The sequence below is a fragment of the Sus scrofa genome, chromosome 2, assembly GCF_054392235.1.
Source record: "Sus scrofa isolate SSC_HxYL_T2T_F1_AM1 chromosome 2, Sscrofa_HxYL_maternal_Yorkshire_Landrace_v2.0, whole genome shotgun sequence".
In the NCBI taxonomy this organism is placed as follows: Eukaryota; Metazoa; Chordata; class Mammalia; order Artiodactyla; family Suidae; genus Sus; species Sus scrofa.
In genome coordinates this window covers 79315928-79338597 of record NC_139384.1, presented here as the reverse complement: position 1 = coordinate 79338597, position 22670 = coordinate 79315928, and the positions used below count along the sequence as shown (strand labels likewise).

Genomic DNA, 22670 nt, shown 5'->3' with positions numbered 1-22670 from the left:
GCTACAGAAGTGGCTCACTTCTCTCTACCCATTCCATTTCTTGGCATCCCTGGTTCTCTGGCTGGGCTGGGGGATAAAAGAACTCACTGGGCTTGGATGTTCACACCCAGAGCATAGTCGTTGAGGTAGAAGAAAGTCTTGTTTGGTTTCAGCTGGACCTCAAAAGACGGGAGCACTGGGTGGAGTAAAGAGAGTATTATCCTAGGAGTTCCTGCTGTGGCACAACAGGATCTGCAGTGTCTTGGGAGCAATGGGATGCAGGTTTGCTCCATAGACTGGCACAGTGGGTTAAAGATACCCTGTTGCCACAGCTGGGGCATAGGTCACAACTGCGGCTCAGATCTGATCTCTGGCCTGGAAACTCCATATGCAGTGGGGTGGCCAAAAAAACAAAAAACAAAAAACAAAAACAAAAGCAAAAAAAAAAAACAGAGGGAGAGTCAATCTCAACATTTCTTTCTTTCTTTTTTTTTTGTCTTTTTGTCTTTTTAGGGCCACACCTGCGGCATATGGAGGTTCCCAGGCTAGGGCTCCAATTGGAGCCGTAGCCACCGGTCTATGCCACAGCCACAGCAACACAGGATCTGAGCCGCGTCTGCCACCTACACCACAGCTCATGGCAACGCTGGATCCTTAACCCACTGAGCAAGGCCAGGGATTGAACTCACGTCCTCATGGAAGCTTGTCAGGTTCGCTAACCACTGAACCACGACAGGAACTCCCATCCTTGACATTTCACCGCCACCCCCACACCCGACACCGCCCTGCTCCTTCCTCAGTGATTCTGGCAACCCACAAGGGCTGAAACACTTGGTCTCATTCACCAGCACCTAACTCAGGCCTTGGCACCCTGTGGGGGCAACATGAACCCTCCCTTCTGGTTCCAGCACCATTCCTTGTGAGCCCCACCTTGTCTGCCCCGTCACACCCTTCTCATTACACCCCTCTCACCGTACTCCTTCACCTCAAAGGCTGCCTTGAACTTCTGCTTGGGCGCACTTTGGTAACTGGCTTCGATGCTCCAGGTCCCAAGACTGAGGACAGAATGTCAGTAGAGCTGGAGCCTGAGAAAAGAAGCTGCCAAGCTCTCCAGCCCAGCCCTAGGGGTCCCAGCAGGTACCTGATGAGCTCTGGGAGGGGGAAGGAGCTTGCTAAGACCCCATCCTTGGCCTGGAAGTCTTGGCTGATCACAGTGACCCCTTGAGGGTTCTGTGGGGAGAGGGAATGGGTATTTCATGCCCTAGGCCTCCGGCACATGATCCAACCCCAATGTCTAGGATCTACTCTCCCCTCAGGAGAGGCCACCTTGATGTCCAGAGTGAATGTCCTGGTCACAGGATCCATCTTGTGGTCCACAGTGTACACCCGGTATTGAACTGGAGGAGGAGGAGGAAGGACTCTGAGCGTGGGAGAGTTTGGAAAGGTGAGTGTGTGTATGTGTGTGGGGCCATCAGGACCTTGGGCACTGGGGGGACCTTGGACAGAAGGACACCTTGGGACATGGAACATGTGGGCATCTTGAGAGTCAGTGACTGCTCCAGGCCAGATAACCGGGGGTTTTACCCAAGTGCTCAGGTGTGTAGATGGTCTTGTCTGTCTGGATGAAGATGTAGCCAGCATGAGGAGCCACCAGCACCAGCTTCTCCATGGATGAAGAGACGGAGGTGGGTGCCCATCTTGCCTGGATGATGACATACTGTGTCCCTGGTTGCGGGGGGTATACCAGTTTCTTGGGAATCTGGAGAAAGATACCCACACTCAGGGCCTGCTGGGGTCTCCATCCTTGCGGACAAAGCTCTGGGCGGGATCTTGGAGTATCAGTGGAATGGGAGCTCTGTGGCTCTGCCTTTGGGAACAAGGTCCCCACGTGTGTGGTCCAGGTTGCTCCTGAACAAGCACACCCACCCAGCCCAGGAGGGATGCGATTCCTTTTAGGCTCAGCTTCCCAAGACACCAGCAGAGGGCGCCTTTGAACTAATTTGCACAGAGGCGTTATATGGGCTAATCCAGACGACTTAAGGCACTTTATTTTTATTTTATCTATCATCTATCTGTCTGTCTATCTATCTATCTACCCATCTATCTGTCTTTGGCTGTGACCTCGTCATACATAAGTTCCCGGGCCAGGGATGGAACCAGAGCCATAGCAGTGACGACACTGGATCCTTAAACTGCTGTGCCACAAGAGAGCTCCATGGGACTTGGGATTTCTAAATGGACAGGACAGAGTTCCCTGGTGTCTCAGTGGATTAAGGATCTGGCGTTGTCACTGCTATGGTGCGATCCCTAGCCCTGGAATTTACACATGTGCGAGTAGTGGGAGGGAAAAAAAAAAAAAAAAAAAAAAAGCGAAACATGGGACTACTAAGTATATCCAGGCACTGCACCTCTTCTCCAGTGAGCCTCATGGGAAGTCTCTCTAGAGTCCGCCCCTCTCCACTCTTGGTGCTGACCCAGCACCTCCCCTTCCGGCTGCCCATCCTGGCCTGTCACCCACCGTCACCGGTGTCTGGTCCATAAAGTTGTTCTCTGGTGAGAGAATGAGCTGGCTCCTGGCCACGATGGTCTTCTTCATGGGGAAGTCCCACACGGTGAGATTGACCTCGAGGGGCCTGGTGAGGGGCTCTCCGGAGTCTGAGTGAGCCTGCACATGGATGTTCTCTGGACTGCTGACCCGCAGGACCCGGGGGGTCACCAGCATGTACCTGCCAGCAGACAAAGAGGCACAGGGGGACTCAAGTGGGGGAAGTGATGGATGGGGTGGCATGCAAGGGCATCAGGCAGATGGCAGATGTCCCCTGGTTCTCCAGACTCACAGTGGCTCAGCATGGACGACTTGGGCCCCCAGGAGGAGCAGAATCAACCCCAGGGGCCAGGGCACATCCATGGCGGTGGGAGGATGATGTGGGGCCACGAGCCACAGATGCTTGTCCTCTGGTCCACCCCAGCTCTGCTCTGTTTGCCTTGCCTTGGCCTGTCCCCTGAGTTAATATCTAAACGATGGTGGGGAGGACATTCCCATAAATCCAGGTGGCAGGAGGGGGCCCCTTCTCCCTCCTCAGCTGGGCCTCCAAGGCATGGGGGGTTGGGGATATTTGCATAGAGAAGGGTTTCCGCCCCACCCCCTGCCTTGGGGAGGTCAGCGTATTAGGAAGGCTGCCTTTCCCATCAGCCTAGGGGGCTTATCTTGAAGCCCTGCCCCCACGCCCTCCCCCAGCAGGGAGCCTGGCTCACGTGGCCCTGGGCATGAACTCCAGGCTTGGGTTGGGATTGGCTGGCAGGGGCAGGAGGAGACAGGCTAGTCCCCACCTCTGTCCTTGTGAAACTGGCAAGAGTTGCTAGGGTAGCTGCTCACACGGCAGCTCAGGCATTATGTTTTCATTTCCCAATCACAGGCACAATCTGCCACATGGTGTTTAGCTCCTTGGCCCCGGAACCCACTGAAATGGAAGCTTCTGGAAAATGCACAGGTCAAGTCCTCTCCCAGGGCTTCAGATCTTTCTGCACCCAGCATGAGCCGCATGGTTCTTCTCCTTCCTTTCAGGAGACGACTACACTTGGTAAATTGCGACATTGTCCATTATTCCTAAATCATGCCAATCTCTCTGGGCTCCTTCTCCAGAAGGCAAATGATACATCTTAAACCAGGGAGGAAAACACATCATGCTTGAAGCATTTCTGGAAGAAGGCTTTCTCTATCTTGAAGGAATTCTCACTGGCTGTTTAATATGCCTGTTTGTAGGGGCTTGGAAAAGGGAATAGGGAGCTTGACAAGAGCAAAGCCATTTTGCTGCCACCATCCATCTTGGTGAACTTAAGGTGACTCATACGAGGGCTCTGAGAAAAACAAAGTCATTAGGACTTGAGAAACTCCGGGCCCCGATTGTTCTAAAGAAATTCAAAAATAGCTAGGTTGTACTTGAAGTCAATCATTAAAGTAACAATATAAGACATTCTGTACAGCTATACATCTTTCTGTATCCTGCATGTAATAAAGATTAATGTAGCATGTTAGACACATAAGCAAGCACTATAAATGTGTCTTCCCCTTTCTGTTCGGGGTCCATGATTGGGAAGCAATTTCCTGTGAACACACCGGCGTAGTAAAGCTGTTCTCCATCTTCCTCGAGTGTCCTCTGAGGTGATTTCTGGGAATTCTATGACATGTTAAAGATGTTGAACCCAGTTTGTGGTGTCTGCCTCTTAGAAGCAGGTAGGGTTGCAGACAAGGTTGCCTGGTTCTTTCTTTTTCAATCACCGTCAGCTTGGAAGGGTCCCAAGATCTCCTCCACACAATGATGATAATATACATTTATGTAACCAAGTTTCACTGAGTATTTAATACAAACTTGGCCCTACTTAGCAGGCTGGAGACACAGCAATGACCATAATAGGCAAGGTCCCTGCTTGAGTCAAGTGGACGTTCTCTGAGAACTTACTAATGTCTATGACGCAATTTCTTCTTAAACCTCACAGCCTCCTGTGATTCAGGTGCAATGTGTACCCACTTTCCAGATTCTTTTTTTTTAAGGGGGGGGGGGAGGAGAAGGTTAGACAAGGTGAATGAATGAATGAGTGAATTGCTTTTTAGGGGCCTGCAACTGCAGCATATGGAAATTCCCGGGCTAGGGGTCGAATCAGAGTTGCAGCTGCCGGCCACTGCCATAGCCACAGCAACGCTGGATCCTCAACCCGCTGAGCGAGGCCAGGGATTGAACCCACATCCTCATGGATACTTGTTGGTTTCTTAACCCACTGAGCCACAGTGGAAACTCCCTCTAGATTCTATCCTTGTAGAGAGCTGGGAAACCAAATGTGTCAGACAAAAGGGGGGAAAGTCATTTATTCCCCAGGCATTTATTATGTACCTACTATGTGACAGGCACTGTTCTATGGCTCCGTGAACACTCACAGACTAAAACTAAAATTACCACCCATTTTACCGATGAGAAACTGAGGCCCTGAGTGGGTGAGCATCTTACCCAGTGTCAGGCAGGTGAACCCTGAGGATGAGTAATGCTCTTAAGTCTGTGGTAAACAATCTCTTATGAAGCAAAGAATCAAAGAATTGAACTAAGGCCAGGATCAGGGAAGCAGGTGAGACCTCATTTAGAAGCTTCTAGAACATTGGTATTCCACCGCTGTCTCAGGCTTTCAGGGAATTTCCACTGGTTCTGTTCAGCTTTCCTGTGGCTGGGGCTGAGTTCTCCCCTTCACATCTTCATCTCCATCTCAGGAAAGGGGACTATGCAAAGGTGAGGAGCTGCAGGGCTTTATTCTCAGTCCTTCCCATCTTTCTCTCCAGTCTGGGCTCCCTCCCCTGGTGCCAGTGTCTCTGTCTCCCCAGTGGGGAGGTGGGTGCCAGGTGGGTGCATTCAAGCCTCTTTGCAGCACACCCAGGCCGGTAGGTTCAGGGAAGTTTTGATCCGCTGGCCACACAGTGGTTTAAGGAACTGGCATTGCTGCTGCATGGGTCACAACTATGGCTGGGATCTGATCCCTGGCCCCAGAACTCCATATGCAGAAGGGTAGCCAAAAAAGAAACTAACACAACATTATAAATCAACTATACTTCAATTAAAAACAACAGAGAGAGAGCTCAAGGCGCTAAGAGGTCGGGAGAGTAGCTGTGGGCTCCACCCAGGTCTGCCGCAGCTGTTAAAGGTAAAGGCCAAATCTCCCGAACTTGGCCACTAGAGGGCGCCAGCGAACCTCCCGCCAGACACAGAGCCGCGCTCGGCCTCCTCCCGCAGGAATGCCCGCGGCGGAGGGAGGGCACGTTGGCCACAAGCCCAGAGCAGCTGCTGCTGCTGCTCGGATTCCGCCCGCCTTCCCCTCCCTGGGACTCTCGGTTTGCAGCCGGGTAAGCCGGGGCGGGAGGGGCGGCCCTGCGGGGATGTGTGGCCTCGGTGTTCGCCCCCTCCTCCTGGGCTTTTAGCCCGAGGCTTCCCGGGAAAGGCCGGGCAGGACCCGGGAGGCCAGGATTATCACCCATAACAACATGGCAACAAAAGGCTGTCGTTTATGATCCACCTACTAAGTTTCTGCCCTCAGTGGGACCATCTGCTGCTACCAGAGCCTCCACTCTACGGATGAGGAAACTGAGTCTCAGAGAGGAACGTTGGTTGTCAGGAACTTAGTGTGGACCGTATGGCCACCATGTGATCAGTTTAGTCACTTTCTGTCCCAGCACAGGCTCCTTGGGTCATTTCTTGGTTCCTAAATAACCCCACTTGTTTTCCCCAGAGATTCAAGAACTGGCTTGGATCCCTAAGGGCATGGAAGGCCTCCTCTGCTGGTGGAAGGAAGTCTCTGACAATGGTGAGAGTTTTCAAGAGAAGCTTATTGCTAAGGGGGTGGGGGAGATAATTGAGCAATCATGTTTGGGATTGATTACTGGGTCTGAAAGCGCAGTGGAATTTCAATGCTATGTCTCCTCACAGAGCTCACAGCCGGATCCAGGAGAACTACCCATAAACACACAGCTGTGAGGGCCCAGCAGGACTTTGTAAACCATCTAACCTGGTGAATCAAGGAAGACTTCCTGGAGGAAGAGATATTTAGGCTGAGATCAGAAAGTCTCAGTAAAGTAAGAATAATCAGGTGAAAGGTTAGGGGTGGGAGAGAGAAGATGGTTTTGTTTCAGGGTAAACAGATGGAGCAAAGACCTGGAAGGAAGATGCAACACAGCGGTCTAGGGAGCAGAAAAATATCTTTAAATTAATTTTTTAAATTTGGCCTGGCCCACGACTTTTGGAAGTTCCCCAGGCCAGGAATCAAACCAGCGTCACAGCTGTAACAGAACCACAGTAGTGACAATCCTGGCTCCTTAACCCACTGAGCCACCAGTGAGCTCTGTAAGATCTTTAAATCTTTCATAGTAGGCCATGGAGAGTCTCATTTTGATGTATTAATTTATCCATTCATTTATCAGAAATTTGGGGTCTACCATGTGCCATAGGTAGGTGCTGCGGATGCAGCTGAACGCACAGATAATCACTCCTCCCCATGGAGTTGACATTCTAGTGGTTGGAGATGGGCAAGAAACAAATATGTCAGGTGATGAGAAATAAAGCAAGTTCAGGGGATAGAGTGACAGGGTGCTATCTTGTGATCAGGGAAGGGCCTCTCTGAGGAGGTGACACTTGAATCCCTAACTGAGTTGAAGGAGGGAGACATGTAGATAGAAAAAGTGTTCTAGGCAGATGCAACAGTAAGTGCAAAGGCCCTGAGATAGAAGTATGTATAGAGTGTTTAAGAAACAACAAAGAGGAGTTCCCACTGTCGTACAGTGGGTTAAGGATCTGGCATTGCTGCAGCTATGGCTCAGATTTAATCCCTGGCCTGGGAACTTCCATATGCTGTGGGTGTGGAGAAAAAAAAAAAAAAAAAAAAAGAAAAGAAAAACAAAGAAGGAAGGAAGAAAGAAATACAAAAGAGGGTCATGCTCTGAGAATGGAGTGAGTGATGGGAAGAGAGTGGGAGATAATTAGAAATGAATATCCAGGGATCAGGATATGTAAGAGGCCTCATGGTTGTGGTTTTGAATCTAAATTAGAGAGGAAATCCTTGGAAAGTTTTGAAATGGGGAGAGACATTTTCTTTCTGTTTCAACAGAATTAGTCTGCGGATGTCCTTTGTTACTATGACTTGAAATCCAAAAGTAACAAGAACAACAAAGATGAGTAATTCTGAAACATAAAAATAAGACCAAATATCACCACAGAAAAGTTAAAAAAAAAACTGGGAGAAAATATTTGCACTTCATATTATAGACTCCCTAATGTCCATCATATGTAAAGAGTTTCTCAGAATGAATAATAAAATATATACAATCCCAGAGGGAAAAACTTGAGCAAAAAGTATAGTCAGAATGTCCACTGAGAATGAAACACAAAAGTTCTTTAATACATGAAATGATACTGGGCCTCTCATAAGCTTCGTGCCAGTTAAAATAAGAGAAACATGTAATACTAATTTTTATAAAACTTTGGAAAGATCAATAATGCCCAGGATGCTGAGGCTGTGGGGAAGCGAGCTAGTTAACATGTGGACATCAGTCCTCCCCAGTGGAGATGAATTTGATGATGTTCATAAAAATTACACTCTCATACTAAGTGAAGTAAGTCAGAAAGAGAAAGATAAATACTTTATGATATCACCGATATCTGGAATCTAATATACAGCACAAATGAACCTTTCCACAGAAAATAAATTCATAGACTTGGAGAACAGACTTGTGGTTGCCAAGGGGAAGGGGGAGGGAGTGAGATGGACTGGGAATTTAGGGTTAATAGATGCAAACTATTGCCTTTGGAATGGATAAGCAATGAGATCCTGCTGTATAGCACAGGAAGCTATATCTAGTCACTTGTGATGGAACATGATGGAGGATAATGTAAAAAAAAAGAAAAAAAAATATGAGACTGGGTCACTTTGCTGTACAGTAGAAAATTGACAGAACACTGCAAAGCAACCGTAATGGAAAAAATAAAGATCGTTTAAAAAAAAGAAAAGGAATGTGTTTCAAAAAAATTACAAATGCATAGCTTCTTTGGCCAAGTAATCCCATGACAGAAATACTTGCACATGTGTGAAATGATGTCTGCACCCAAGGTTATTCATTGCAACCATTTCTATCTTAGCGAAAGACTGGAAAGAGCCCAAAGATTCATCACTACAGTTGCCTAAATTATAATCCATCTACACAATGGAATATATTGCAGCTGAACCAAAGAATGAGGAAGTCTGCTCAGGCTAATCTGGAAAACCTTCCAAGATGTATTATTCCAGGAAAGAAGCAGAGTTCACACTTATGTGTATAGTATGTTGCCTTTGTGAATAAGTTTTAAAAAGTATGTTTTCTGCAGTTTCCGTCATGGCTCAGCGGTAGTGAACCTGACTAGTATCGATGAGGACTTGGGTTCAATCCCTGGCCTCACTCAGTATGTTAAGGATCCAGCGTTGCCTTCAGCTGTGGTGTAGGCTGGCAGCTTCAATTCGACCCCTAGCCTGGGAACTTCCATATGCCGTGGGTGCTACCCTAAAAATATATATATATATATATTCAATTTTTTCCATGGAAATACCCTATATTTATTTTTAAAGTTGTGGTAAAATATACATACCTTAAAATTTACCATTTTGACCTTTTTTTTTTTGGTCTCTTTTTAGCTATTTCTTTGGCCGCTTCCGCGGCATATGGAGGTTCCCAGGCTAGGGGTCGAATCGGAGGTGTAGCCACCGGCCTACGCCAGAGCCACAGCAACGCGGGATCCAAGCCTCGTCTGCAACCTACACCACAGCTCACGGCAATGCCGGATCCTAAACCCATGAGCAAGGGCAGGGACCGAACCTGCAACCTCATGGTTCCTAGTCGGATTCGTTAACCACTGTGCCCACGGTGGGAACTCCCATTTTGACCATTTTTTAATATATGGTTCAGTGGCATTAAGGTCTTTCACATTGTATAACCATCATTGCCATCCATCTCCAGAACTCTTTTCTCATCTTCCCAAACTGAAACTCTGTCCCCATTAAACACTAACTCCCCATGGCCCCTCCTCCAGCCTCTGTGAACCACTCTTTTACTTTCTGTGTATGAATTTGCATATTCTAGATATCTCATATAGATAGAATCATGCAGCACACCTGTCCTTTTGTATCTGGCTTATATCACTTGGCGTAATGTCTTCAAGTTTTATCCATGTTATAGTGCATGTCAGAATTTCCTTCCTTTCAAAGGCTGAATAGTATTCCTTTGTATGGCTATACCACAGTTTGTTTATCTATTCATCAGGTTTTTTCCCTTGTATAATCAGAAAGACAATCTGGATTGATAACTCAAGCAAGTCAGAACAGCCAGGGGTATGGGGATCCAGAATCAGGCCGTTGAGAAAAGAGGAGAAGAGAATTGTTTAAAAAATATTTCTTGGAGTTCCCGTTGTGGCTGAGAGGAAATGAATCTGACTAGCATCCATGAGGATGCAGGTTCAATCCCTGGCCTTGCTCAGTGGGTTAAGAATCCAGCATGGCCATGAGCTTGGGTGTAGGTCACAGACAAGGTTCTGATCTGGTGTTGCTGTGGCTGTGGTGTATATATCTTAATATGTGTTATTTATTTTTATTATTATTTATTATTATTATTATTATTATTGCTTTTTAGGGCCGCACCTGTGGCATATGGAGAGTCCCAGGCTAGGGGTCGAATTGGAGCTACAGCTGCTGGCCTACGCCACAGCCACAGCAACGCCAGATCTGAGCCTACACCATGGCTCACAGCAATGCCAGATCCTTAACCCACTGAGCAAGGCCAGGGATCGAACCTGCAACCTCATGGTTCCTAGTCGGATTTGTTTCCACTGTGCCACAATGGGAACTCCGTATTTTCTGATTTTTGGAAGCACTGTGAATGTTTTACCCAATGGAAATTTTTTTTTTTTTTTTGTCTTTTTAGGGTCGGACCCGAGGCATATGGGGATTCCCAGGCTAGGGGTCAAATAGGAGGTTCCCAGGCTAGCTGCTGGCCTATGCCACAGCCACAGCAACGCCAGATCCAAACCGCATTTTTGAACTACACCACAGCTCTTGGTAATGCTAGATCATTAACCCACTGAGTGAGGCCAGGGATTGAACCCTCATCTTCATGGATACTAGTCAGATTCATTTCTGCTGAGCCACAGTGGGAACTCCTGGAAAGATATTTTTAAGGATCCTCTGGGCTGTGGTGTGGAGAATAAATTGTAGGGAGGAAGATGCAGAAGGGAAGGAGGTTGGAGTTCCCTGGTGGCTTAGTGGTTAAGAATTTGATGTTGTCCCTCCTGTGCTGCAGGTTGGATCTTTGGCCTGGGAACTTCCACATGCCACAGGCATAGCCAAATAAAGGGGTGGGGGGAGGCTGGTGCAATATTCCAGGTGAGAGAGAAACCATGGTGGTTGGACTAGGCTGGGGGCCAGGAAGGTGTGCTTTGGTTTCGTTTGTTTTTTTGGCTACATCCTTAGTGTTGGGAAGTTCCCGGGCCAGTGATCGTACCTGTGTCATGGCTATAACCAGAGCCACAACACCAAATCCTTTACCTGCTGAGCCACAAGGGAACTCTCTGGAAGGTGTTTTGAAGTGGTTGCTTCTGAATATATTTTACAGGCCAGGTGAACAGAATCTCCTGCTAGATTAGCTGTGAGGTGTGAAAAAGACAAAGTAGAGATGACGCCAAGACTTTTGCCCGAGCAGTTAGGATGCCCATATTTTTGCAAGATGGGAAGACGGGGTGGTGGGTGGTGTGAATGTAGAAATCAAGAGTCTAGAGTCTTGCCCTTATCATCTTCTGAGCTTTAGCCAATCTCTGTTAGCAATAACATCCTGCTAGAATTTAATAACAGCCTTTCTCCCCACCGTGACATTTGCTTCTATAGTTGCTATGTGGCTTGACAGTGATTCTTCTTTGTATGTGGCAGGAACCAACTCGGGGTGATTTAGGCTGCAAAGGAATTTCTTGAGTGGATACTGGAGGCTCATGGAATCAGCAGACTTGGAGGGTGGAAAGGGGCAAAGTGGGGTTCAGATAAGCCCACGGCTTAAATCATCCCCCTGAAACCAGACAGCAGCTCTGGCTTTTGCTGCCAGGGCTGGCAATGCCACACTCCTGTCCCTCCTGCCACTTCCGTTTCCTGACCTGATCCCTCCTCTGCTGGCTAGCTCTCAATTTTCAACCCTCTGCATATGCAGAGTGGGATCAGGGTCACGTACTCACCCTCTAGCTGCAAGAGAAGCTGGGAGAGAAGGTCTGGTGTTTCACTGCATCAAGGGTCCATACATGGGGTCCACATGGAATATTGTACACCCTGCTTGCAAATAAATATTGAGTTCATCTTCCCTTATGTTAAGTATGGTGGCTTTTCCTTCTTGGGAAGGAAATGGATGTGTCTTTTAAAATAATTTATTTTGGAGTTCCCGTCATGGCACGGTGGAAATGAATCTGACTGGGAACCGTGGGGTTATGGGTTCGATCCCTGGCCTCGCTCAGTGGGTTAAGGATCTGGCGGTGCTGTGGCTCTGGTGTAGGCCGACAGCTGTAGCTCCAATTCCATATGCCATGGGTATGGTCCTAAAAAAGGAATAAAATAAAATAAAATAATTTATTTAAAAGAGTTTTGTTTTTATTTTTACTTATTTATTTATTTTAGACCCACACCCATGACATATGGAGGTTCCCAGGCTAGGGGTTGAATCAGAGCTGTAGCTGCTGGCCTACACTATGGCCACACCAACACGGGATCCGAGCCTCATTTGCAAGGTACACCACAGCTCACAACAACGCTGGATCCTTAGCCCACTGAGCAAGGCCAGGGATTGAACCCATGTTCTCATGGATGCTAGTTGGGTTTGTTAACCACCGAGCCATGACAAGATGTTCTGAGCGTCTCCATCTCATAAGGCTACAGATTAAACAGTAATTAAAAAACTTTGCTGGGGAGTTCCCGTCGTGGCGCAGCAAAAAAGAATCTGACTAGGAACCATGAGGTTGCGGGTTTGATCCCTGGCCTCGCTCATTGGGTTAAGGATCTGGTGTTGCTGTGAGCTGAGCTATGGTAGAGGTCGCAGATGAGGCTTGGATCCTGCATTGCTGTGACTGTGGCATAGGCCGGCAGCCTGGGAAGCTCCATATGCCACCAAGTGTGGCCCTAAAAGCCAAAAAAAAAAAAAAACAAACCAAAACCATAAAAAAGAAAATCCCAAAACTTTGCCGGGAGCTTGGCATTCCAAGGTGGTTGCTGAATACAACCACAGTGGGGAGTTCCCGCTGTGGCTCAGCAGGATCAGCAGCATCTCTGGAGCGCTGGGACACAGGTTCTATCCCTGGCCCAGCACAGTGGGTTAAGGATCCAGCATTACCACAACTGCAGCCTAGGTCGCAATTGCAGCTTGGATCTGATACCTGGCCTGGGAACCTCCATGTGCTATGGGGTGGCCAAAAAAGGAGAAGAAAAAGCTCCAAGTGGAATGAAACAGACTAGAGGACTCGCGTGTCAGCGCTGTTATTGCTAGCCCTGCTTTACAGAAAATGACACCAGGGAAGTCACCTGCCCAAGGCCACCCAGTGAACAGGAGGCAGAGGCTGCATTTACACCTAGAGTCCATTTGCCTCTAAATTCTCAAGAGGAGGACCAAGACATTTGAGGGCACTCTCTCAGGGGTACGGATGGAACTCTTATTAGTTTAAAAAATATTTAACTGTGGTAAAATATACATAATACAAAATTTACCATCATCACCATTTTTTTTCAGTCCCCCCCCCCCAAGCCTATGGAATTGCCAGGCCAGGGATCAAACCTGAGCCTCAGCTTCGACCTATGCCACAGCTGTAGCAATGCTGGATCCTTAACCCACTGCACTGGGCTGGAGATGACCACCAAGACAAGCTGGATCATTAACCCACTGCACCACAGTAGGAATTCCCCAATCCTCACCATTTTGTTTTATTTTATTTTATTTTTGCTTTTTAGGGCTGCACCTGTGGCATATGGAGGTTCCCAGACTAGGGGTTGAATGGGAGCTACAGCTGCCGGCCTACACCACAGCCACAGCAACGCGGGATCCCAGCTGCGTCTGCGAACTACGCCACAGCTCACGGCAATGCCAGATCCTTAACCCACTGAGCAAGGCCAGGGATTGAACCTGCAACCTCATGGTTCCTTAGTTGGATGCATCTCCGCTGCACCACGACAGGAACTTCATCTTCACCCTTTTTAAGTGGGCAGTTTATTAGTATAATATATTCACGTTGTTGTGTAACCGTTACCACCATCCATCTCCAAGTACTATCTCCAAATCGAAACTCTGTCCCCATTAAATACTAACTCCCCATTCCTCCCTCCCCAAGCCCCTGGCAACCCACCCTTCTATTTCCTATCTCTAGGTTTGACTCCTCTAGGGGCCTCTTATAAGTGGAATCATGCAGTATATGTCCTCAGGTTTCATCTATGTTGCAGCATGTGTCAGAATTTCCTTCCTTTTTAAGGCTGAATAAATATTCCACTGTATGGGTGGATTTTGTTTATCCAGTCACCTCTCTTTCTCTCTCTCTTTTTTTTTGTCTTTTTAGGGACACACCCATGGCATATGGAGGTTCCCAGGCTAGGGGTCGAATCAGAGCTGTAGCCACTGGCCTACGCCACAGCCGCACCAACTCGGGATCCAAGCCATGTCTGGGACCTACACCACAGCCACAGCACACGGCAACCCTGGATCCTTAACCCACTGAGTGAGGCCAGGGATCGAACCTGCAACCTCATGGTTCCTAGTTGGATTCGTTTCTGCTGTGCCACAATGGGAACTCCATAGCCAGTCATCTCTTGATGGACATCTGGGTTTCTTCTGCCTTTCTCCTGTCATGGACAATTCTGCTCTAAACATGGATATACAAATATCTCTTCCAGACCCTGTTTTCAATTCTTTTGACTAATACCTAAGAATGGAACCGCTGAGTCATATGATAATTCTATGTTGTTGCTGGAGGAACTGCCATATTGTTTTCCATAGTAGCCGCACCAGTTTACATTCTCACCAACAGTGCACAGGGTTCCAATTTCTCTACAGTCTTGTGAACACTTGTTATTTTCTTGTTTTTGTTTTATTTTGCTTTGCTTTTTTTTTTTTCTCTTCTTTTTAGGGCCGTACCTATGGCATATGGAGGCTCCCAGACTAGGGTTCCAACCGGAGCTGTAGCCACCAGCCTATACCACAGCCACAGCGCCACCAGATCTGAGCCACATCTGTGACCTACACCACTGCTCATGGCAACACCAGATCCTTAACCCACTGAGTGAAGCCAGGGATTGAACCTGCAACCTCATGGCTCCTAGTCAGATTTGTTAACCACTGAGCCACCACAGGAATTCCTGCTTTGCTTTTTTGATGTAGCCATTCTAATAGGTGTAAGATGGACCCTACTGATTTTTAATTTTTTTTTAATGGCCAAATTAGTGGCATATGGAAGTTCCCAGGTTAGGGGTAAAATTGAAACTGCAGCTGCTGGCCTATGCCTCAGCCATGACAACACCAGATCTGAGCCACATCTGCAACCTAAACCGCAGCTTTCGGCAACACTGGATCCCCAACCCACTGAGCAAGGCAACCTCACAGAGACAACATTGTGTCCTTAACCCACTAAGCCATGCAGCAACTCCTGATTTTTAATTTAAACATAAGAAATTGAACTTTATTAAATATAATGATTGCTAGTGGTTGCAAATATACATTTTGTGAAAAATATACATACATTGCTGGTGTATGCACAAACATGTTTTGCTGATGGAGTATGTGACCAGAAAAATCTGGAGATCCCATGGTCAAACTAGCTCTGTGGAGGTGGGGGGAGGATATAGATCTTTGGGTCATCCCTGAATCCCCAGACCCAAGACCATGAAGTCCAGAAGGTGGTTGAGGCAGCCGGTCTCATCCTCCCCAAGTCCAACAACAATTTCCCCTCCTCCAGGAAGCTTCCCTTGCCTTCTCAGACACAACTCCAGCTCTCTGCTCCCTGCTCCTCCACCCAGGGCCCCAGGATCCCAGGGCCCCCTCTCTCTGCCCCCTGCCCTGATCACAGAGGAGTCAATGCCTGGAGGCTGAGGGCTCTCTGGTGTCCCAGCAATGCCCAGACACAGAGTGGGTCAGGCAGAGTTTGCTGAGCAGATGAATGAATGAGTGAAGAGTCAGTATGGCCTGAGATGGGTGTGAACTAAAGAGGCCTGTCTGTTCAGGGGTGAGGAGGGTTGGGTGAGGCTCTGCTCACCGGGGCCACACTGGGGTGCGGAAGCAGCTGCATGCCAGACATCGAAGGCCAAGGTTGAGGAGGCGTGGCCAGCGGAAGAGCAGGCGATGGGAGGTTCGTACATACAGGCTGCCCGAGGGGTCCACTGCTCTGAGTGCGGTCAGTGGAGTGTAGCGGGTGTTGGTCTGTCGGCGCAAGGGTGGTCTGGCCGAGCCAATGACCTTGACAATGGCCTGTGGGGTGGAGGCCTGAGCTCTGGGACCCAGGGAGAGGGGAGTTCTGTGGGGAGGGGCCCCATCGCATACCTGAGTCATGTCTTAGGGCTCTGGACAACCCCCCCCCCAACACTCACCTTGGCCACATCCTGTGGGTTCTGTCCCACAGAGCGAAAGAGCTCCTTGGAGGCTGGGAGGTACAAATCCCGAAAGTAGCTCAGCGTATCAGGGTCTGTGCCTGGGAACTCAGCTGTGGAAACCTGCTCCAGGAGCTTCCTTTCAAATTCAGTGGCCACTGGGCCCGGTTCCACCAGGGAGATGCTGGGAACAGGGGTAGGGGGAGAGGGTCTGGTGCTCTGACACGCTATCTGCCCCATTTTGCCCATTATTGTCCCTCTTTCTCTCTCCCTCTCCTGCTTCTCCCATCATTTGGGGGGTGGGATGTGCCCAAGGCAGGCAGAAGTTCTGGGGCCAGGGATTGAACCCACGCCACAGCTGCCTCCCAAGCCACAGCAGTGACAATGCTGGATCTTTAACCAGCTGCACCCCTGGGGACCTTCTCTCATCATTTTTTACAACTTCTTGCTCCCCCATCTCCTCCACTCCTCCCCTTTCCTTTTCTGTCCCTTCGCTGCCTCCATTCCCATGTCGCTGTCCAAGTGCTCATCTCACAAGATGTTGAACTGGAGTAGCTGGACAGCCAGACTCTCGAAGAATCCCTCGATGGCAAATTTGGAGGCGGCATAGACTTCGTTGAACACAACACCTGCGAGGATTGCAGGAAGGCAGGCCCTTTGGGGGTCTGGGTGATGGACTTTATGGGTCCAGAGGGATGGGGTCTTGGGAGACAGAGCAGAGAGGATTTAAGGATCAGAGAATATCTGGGGCCAACGTGATGGGTGTGTGCTGTTGTGTGATGGAAGCATATGGGGTCAGGATGGGATTGTCTTGGGCTGTCAAGTCCCACTTCCTCCTAACAGTGCTTTATTCACCCTCAGTCCAGGAAATTCTCCTACTTCCCTCCACCGTTTAAACCCTTGGGCCACTTGAGTATCAGATCCCCAGTGTCCCTGTGGAGAAGCCTCTTCATCAGGGTCTTTATCAGTGAATGTACCCCCTCCCCAAGGGCAGGAGGTACAGCTGGAAGAGGGGCCAAAGGGATGGGGCTGAGTAAAAGCAGATTTTCCAAGGCAGGGTAACAAGTAGGGTGGATTCCTTAGAGAACTTCTGGGGAGGGGGGCAGATGGGAGGAAATTTCCAGCGAGAGGAAGGGAGTCTAGAGGGTTCAAGGAGGAAGGACCCAGGAGCATGGATGGCAAGTAGGTGGCCTCCACAGTGGGCCCAGAGCAGACATCACTAGTCAATCTCTCTTTTCTGTAGAACCTCAGAGTCCCAAAGCTAGAAATCTCTGGGGTCTGGTGGGAGATGTTTGGCAAGGAGTCTCAGGAGGAGTGCCGATGATTCCTTGGAGTTTTTGGAGATGGTTGGAATTGATTTTTGGAGGTTTCAAGAAGTGGGGTTGATAATGGATGTAGATGGCCATCCTGCCTAATCCTGTACCATTGTAGACATAGTTAATCTATCCCAGAACATTTTCCATCTGAGCTGCAGAATCCTTCTCAACATAGCTATATTTGGGGAATATGAGCTAAAACCTAGTTGCCATCCTTCCAGCCTGGGGAGGGTCAGACACTGGGAGGATTCCTTGGGGTGCATCCCCAGGGCTCACCCTGCAGCCCCATCACGCTGCTGACCACCACGATGTGGCCCTGTCGCCTTCTTTTCATGCCAGGAAGCACAGCTTTGACCAGACGGACAGCCCCAAAAAAGTTGGTATCGAAGACGTTCTGCATGGCAGCTAGGCTGAGCCCCTCCAAGGGCCCCACCAGGCCCACTCCAGCATTATTCACTAAGGGTGGTGGTGGTGAAGGTTACTTTGAAGTTTCCCAAAGTTTTAATGTCACTCCCCCAGGACACTCCCTAAACCGTCTCACTTCTCCCTCACTTCTAGGGCCAATCCAAGGTATCTTGGTTGGACAAATGTGGCACATTGGTGATCTTTAAATGTAGTTTAGCATTTGTTGTAGGGGACTCAGAGCCCTGGGTGAGGGAGAGGGCTGCTGGGAACAGCCTCCCCTTTAATGCATGAGCAATTCAACTCTGACCCCAAATTGCATCAAAAGCCCCACCTACCCTCCTTAGAAGGGTGTTTAGGGACCATGAGTTGCTCCTTTATCATGCTTCTTTCCCTCAATGACTCATCAAATTGCTTTTCCCAACCACATACGGTTTTCCCCATATGTGAGTAGTTCTATTCAATAAAATTCACCCTATTTCCCAGGTCTTAGTTTATTTCTTGAATCCATAATACACTGAATAGGATCCTGGGCTCTTAGCCAACTGGTCTACCCCTTCTGTCCCAGGTCAGAGGTTGCTGGTGAAACAAGAGGGCTGGTGCCTAGGCACTGGAGAGGCCTTCCTGTGATGAGGATCTGTGCTTGGGCCAGGAAGGGGGGGCAATGACCCCAGGGGATGCTCAGACTCACCCAACACGTCCACTTCCCCGCCCTGGATGCAGCTGAGACACTGGGCCACTGACTCATCACTGCACACGTCCAGCTGGGCCACGGTGAGGGTCTGACCCAGAGCCTCCCCAGCAGCTGCCTCCAGTGTCCCTTTCTTTCCCAGGTCCCTCATGGTGGCCACCACTGGGGAAAAAGGGGAGAGTTGGGGCAGGCACTGGGTTCCTTCACCTTGTGTGTGGACTTACATGTTTCTGTGATATTGCATGAGTAGTCACGGAGGAATGGAGGTGCACAGGTTTACGCACCTGTGTTCACCATCCAACCATGAATGCATACGTGTGTACAGACATTTACATGTCCATCCATCCATCCATCCATCCATCCATTTATCTAGCAAACATTCATTGAGCATCTACCCCACACTGTGCCCTGTTCTAGGTGCGGAGACTACTGCATGAAATAAGACAGACAAAATCTCTGCCTTCATAGAATTCAAAACCAGTAGGTATGACAATAAAATCAATATAGAACAGATTGGCTTGAGAAAAAAAAATGCATGCCCACCTAAAGTCAACTATATGTAGATATACACATGCAAGTATGAATAGCCATATTTACACCATCAACACTAGTTCCAATTTATTGAAAACCTACTATGTGCCAGATTCTATGCTAGACACTTTCATAAGCACTAAATCTAATCATCACAATAACCCTATGATTAGGTCACTGACTCATTTTTCAAAGATGGCCACATCTTTTATCACACAGGTTTTCTAGAACCAAGCCACTCACACATCCAGACAAGAAATCTGGTTCCTCTCTCCTTGAATCTTGTAACTTAGCTGGGAAACTATAGACTATGGTAAGGGTAACACTGTGCATCTTCTGAGATTAGGATGGAAAAGATGTTGCAGTAACATTCACTTGCTATAATGTCACTTGCTGTAACATTCACCCTTCTTTTTACTTTTTAGGGCTGAACCTGCCGTATATGGAAATTCCTGGGCTAGGGGTCAAATCAGAGCCACAACTACCAGCCTATGCCACAGCTCAAGGCCTATGCCACAGCTTAATCCACTGATCGAGGCCAGAGATGGAAACCTCATCCTCATGGATACTAGTCAGGTTCATAACCCGCTGAACCACAGCAGGAACTCCAACATTCACTCTGGAAGCCTTTAGCCCTGTAGCAGCTCAGCTGTCCTGAGGCCACACGTTGGGAGGAAGCTCAAGCTAGCCCAGATAGAAAGACAACATGGAGAAGTCCTGAGATTACTGGAAGGGAGAAAGATGTCTGATCAGCCCTGACATGTTCCAATCTCCTCTGTTCTAGTTGTAGTCTTCGATCCTGAGGCTGAACTGCCCAGCTGAGCCCTTCCAAATTCATGACCTTTGTAAACCATGAAAGATGATTACAGCTGTTTTACACCATACATTTTGGGGTGGTTTGTTTTTAGCAATAGTAAATGTAGGTAAAGTTATCCCCATTAATACACTGAGGCCCAACAAAGTGAAGTTTCTTGTCTGCTCCACCCCTATCAAGTGTTAGAACTGAGATTTGAGGAGTTCCCATCATTGCCCACAGAAACGAATCCGACTAGGAACCATGAAGTTGTGGATTCGATCACTGGCCTTGCTCAGCGGGTTAAGGGTCTGGCATTGCCAGGAGCTGTGGTGGAGGTCATAGATGCAACTTGGATCTGGCGTTGCTGTGGTTGAGGTGTAGGCCAGCAGCTGTATCTCCGATTGGACCCCTAGACTGGGAACTTCCATATGCTGTGGGTATGGCCCTGAAAAGAAAAAAAAAAAAGAACTGAGATTTGAACCTGAGTCTGTCAGAGTCCTAAGCTCACACATCCGTACACATTTGCACCTCCTACACCTGTCCCCGCAATCATATGCACATTTGCATGTGTGTATGAGCCTGTGTGATTCACAGGTGTTACACACATGAATGGGACCACATACATCTACATATAGTGACAAGCATAGGCCCGGGGGCTGTGCTGCCTGGGTTCAAATCCAGATTCTGCCAAGTCACAGTGAGGTGACCTTGAGCAAGGACTTTGGCGGTCAGTGCCTCAGTTCCCTCATTTCTAAGATGGGGCATATGGGAAGAGCTGCCTTATAGGGGTGATGTGGGGATCAAATGACTTATTAGATGCAAAACACTTAGACTGAAGCCTGGCACATTGTAAGCTCTCCATAAACATCATCCTTCAGCAGTGTTATATGCTCATCTGCATGCCCACAGAGACACGCACAGCACAATTACTTCCCTGCACACTAGCACCCAGACTGTCACACTTAAAGCTGTGTGTGTCTCTAAGACAGAGGGCAGAGGGCTGGGAGAAGCAGCTCTGCCAACTGGGGTGATGCTCTCGCCCTTGCATCCTCCTCTTAAGTAACAGCCCTTTGCCCACTTTGACTCCAATGTGCTCTGGGTCAGAGGTTTCCTTGGGTGGGGTGCATGTTGGAGCAGTAGTCTCTAGAGTTGCAAGAGGCCAAGTTCCTAGACCTAAAGGGCCCCATCCCCCCCTTAAACCCTCAAGGTCAGGGTCACTTAAGAGGCTAATCTTGGAATGTAATCTGGGGAGGGGTGGGGGAGGGGAGTCTTAGGGAATGCCTGAGTGAAATATCAGAGAAGCCCTCACCAGCCAGCCCTTCAAAAAATATTACTCATGTCTACCCCTACCATGTTCCCCCCTTTCTTTATTTTGCTTCTGACCCCTTGTCAGCCTCAGCCATATGATACAATTTAAAAAATCTATTTATGGTTTGTCCTCCCTCCCCTCTCCCACTACACCCCGCCCAGAGCAGAGATTTTTATTTTGTTTCCAGCTGTGTTTCCAGGACCTAGAACCTGGTACCTAGTAAGGGCATTGGAAATATTCTTTGGATGAGGGGATGATTCAGGAGCAGAGGTGGGAGGGGAGGCTCCATGTGTCCTGGGTCCTCCTCAAGCCCACAAATGCAGTTGAAGACATGGACTGGTGGAAATAAAATGGTGCTGGGAGAGCAGAGGGTCCTGGGAAGCCACGCTCACCCCTGTCCTCTCTGCCCCTGCCCTGGACCCCTTACCGTGGTAGCGCTGCTTGGGGTCACGAGCCAGCTGCACCGCAAGCTCCAGGCCAATCCCAGAGGAGCATCCTGAGATCAGCACAGTCCGTGGTGTGTCGGCCATGTTGAGCCCTCCCAGCACACGTGACCTGTGCTGGCCAGCACCTGACTCCGTCCACCCATCATCTGCTCATCTGCCCCCTCTTAAGCACCCTCTACCTGATCCCCTGCAGGGTAAAGGGTCCCTGGGTGCCCCTGACTATGAAATGACCTTGGGCAGGCAGCTGAGGGGGGATCCCTTATCCTCAGTATAATCCCTTCCTTTTTTGGGGGGGCACCCTGAGGCATATGAAGTTCCCTGGGCCAGGGATAAAATTCGAGCTGAAAAGTTGCAACCTGAAGCAGCTGTGCCCTGTGCCAGGCTGGGGATTGAACCAGCGTCCAGTGCTCCCAAGATGCTGCTGATCCCATTGTGCCACAGCGGGAACTCCTGGTCCCTTCCTTTTATCTGTCAAAAAATGTCCTCTCCTCACTGCCATACTCATAACTGGGGACTTTGTGATGGTGATTGTAAAATATTCAGGGCTGAGGGAGTTTCAGGGCATGTGGGGCATAAGCGGGGGTGTTCTCTTGCTGTCTTTACCTGGGCAAAGAATCTCTGATTGGAGAGGGGTGACCCAGAGTGTGGTCCCAGAAGTTTCCTTTCAAAGAGAGAATGAGTGTAGACATATCAGAAGATGGGGTTAGACTATAGGAAGAACTTCCCAACAAAGCAGGGCAGAGTAGGAACTTTGGGAGTCTTTTAGCTAAAGAAGACAGCCTCTGAAGTCCCTGGAGAGGGAGGAGCAGCAGCCTGGGGGAGAGTCCTGTTCCTCCCCCACCCAGGGCCCCCATCTCCCCCTCAGGCCAGATGGGGCCCCATCCCTCTTCCTAAGGGACACAGAGACTCTTTGTTTGAGCCAGAGGCTGGAAGGGAGGCACTGCCTGTTTCTTCCTCTTCCCCTTGGTGGGGAGGTTCAGGGCCTAGGACACACCCCTTGGGTGCCTCCGTGCTGAAGCTCCCTCAGATCCTGCATGTCTGCGCTTGCTCAGGTGTG

At 49.0% G+C, this 22670-nt stretch overlaps 2 protein-coding genes and 1 long non-coding RNA gene across 5 annotated transcripts in view; 1 reads left to right on the top strand and 2 right to left on the bottom strand.

Moving 5' to 3' along the window:
* The window catches only part of LOC100517145 (complement C3), a 30522-nt gene extending 27302 nt beyond the window's left edge, over nucleotides 1-3220 (bottom strand). The window contains exons 1-7 of one of the 2 annotated variants that reach the window (XM_005654852.4): nucleotides 2817-3220; nucleotides 2498-2705; nucleotides 1564-1738; nucleotides 1306-1376; nucleotides 1121-1209; nucleotides 952-1034; nucleotides 88-175 (exon numbers count right to left, since the gene is read on the bottom strand). In XM_005654852.4, the coding sequence (XP_005654909.1) occupies nucleotides 88-175; nucleotides 952-1034; nucleotides 1121-1209; nucleotides 1306-1376; nucleotides 1564-1738; nucleotides 2498-2705; nucleotides 2817-2887 (785 nt within the window). In that variant the 5' untranslated portion in view covers nucleotides 2888-3220. The remainder of the gene's footprint in view (nucleotides 1-87; nucleotides 176-951; nucleotides 1035-1120; nucleotides 1210-1305; nucleotides 1377-1563; nucleotides 1739-2497; nucleotides 2706-2816) is intronic. The other variant, XM_085012885.1, reaches the window with a different exon arrangement.
* On the top strand, nucleotides 2471-8516 carry LOC102165061 (uncharacterized). Its single transcript, XR_298095.4, has 4 exons — nucleotides 2471-2591; nucleotides 3396-3560; nucleotides 6247-6321; nucleotides 6444-8516. It is a non-coding gene; the product is annotated as an uncharacterized LOC102165061 (long non-coding RNA).
* Nucleotides 8517-15641: 7125 nt separating this feature from the next.
* RDH8 (retinol dehydrogenase 8) lies at nucleotides 15642-21697 on the bottom strand. Of its 2 annotated transcripts, none has more exons than XM_085012886.1 (6): nucleotides 21595-21697; nucleotides 18532-18693; nucleotides 17715-17894; nucleotides 16658-16751; nucleotides 16123-16306; nucleotides 15642-16025 (listed from the first exon to the last, which is right to left on the bottom strand). In XM_085012886.1, exons 1-6 carry the CDS (start codon nucleotides 21695-21697, stop codon nucleotides 15756-15758), a joined length of 993 nt encoding a protein of 330 aa, XP_084869012.1. In that variant the 3' UTR covers nucleotides 15642-15755. The 2 variants fall into 2 exon arrangements, with proteins under 2 accessions (XP_084869012.1, XP_003123297.2); XM_003123249.4 differs by having other exon boundaries at nucleotides 15690-16003.
* Between the last annotated feature and the right edge of the window lie 973 nt (nucleotides 21698-22670).

Bases quoted from the DNA above. Each gene is read 5' to 3' on its own strand.
- RDH8 (XM_085012886.1), bottom strand. From the start codon at position 21,697: ATGGCCGACACACCACGGACTGTGCTGATCTCAGGATGCTCCTCTGGG. The intron at 18,694-21,594 runs GTAAGGGGTCCA...CTTTTTCCCCAG, and splicing joins CCCCAAGCAGCGCTACCACG to TGGTGGCCACCATGAGGGAC. The intron at 16,307-16,657 runs GTGAGATGAGCA...CCCTGTTCCCAG, and splicing joins CTACTCCAGTTCAACATCTT to CATCTCCCTGGTGGAACCGG.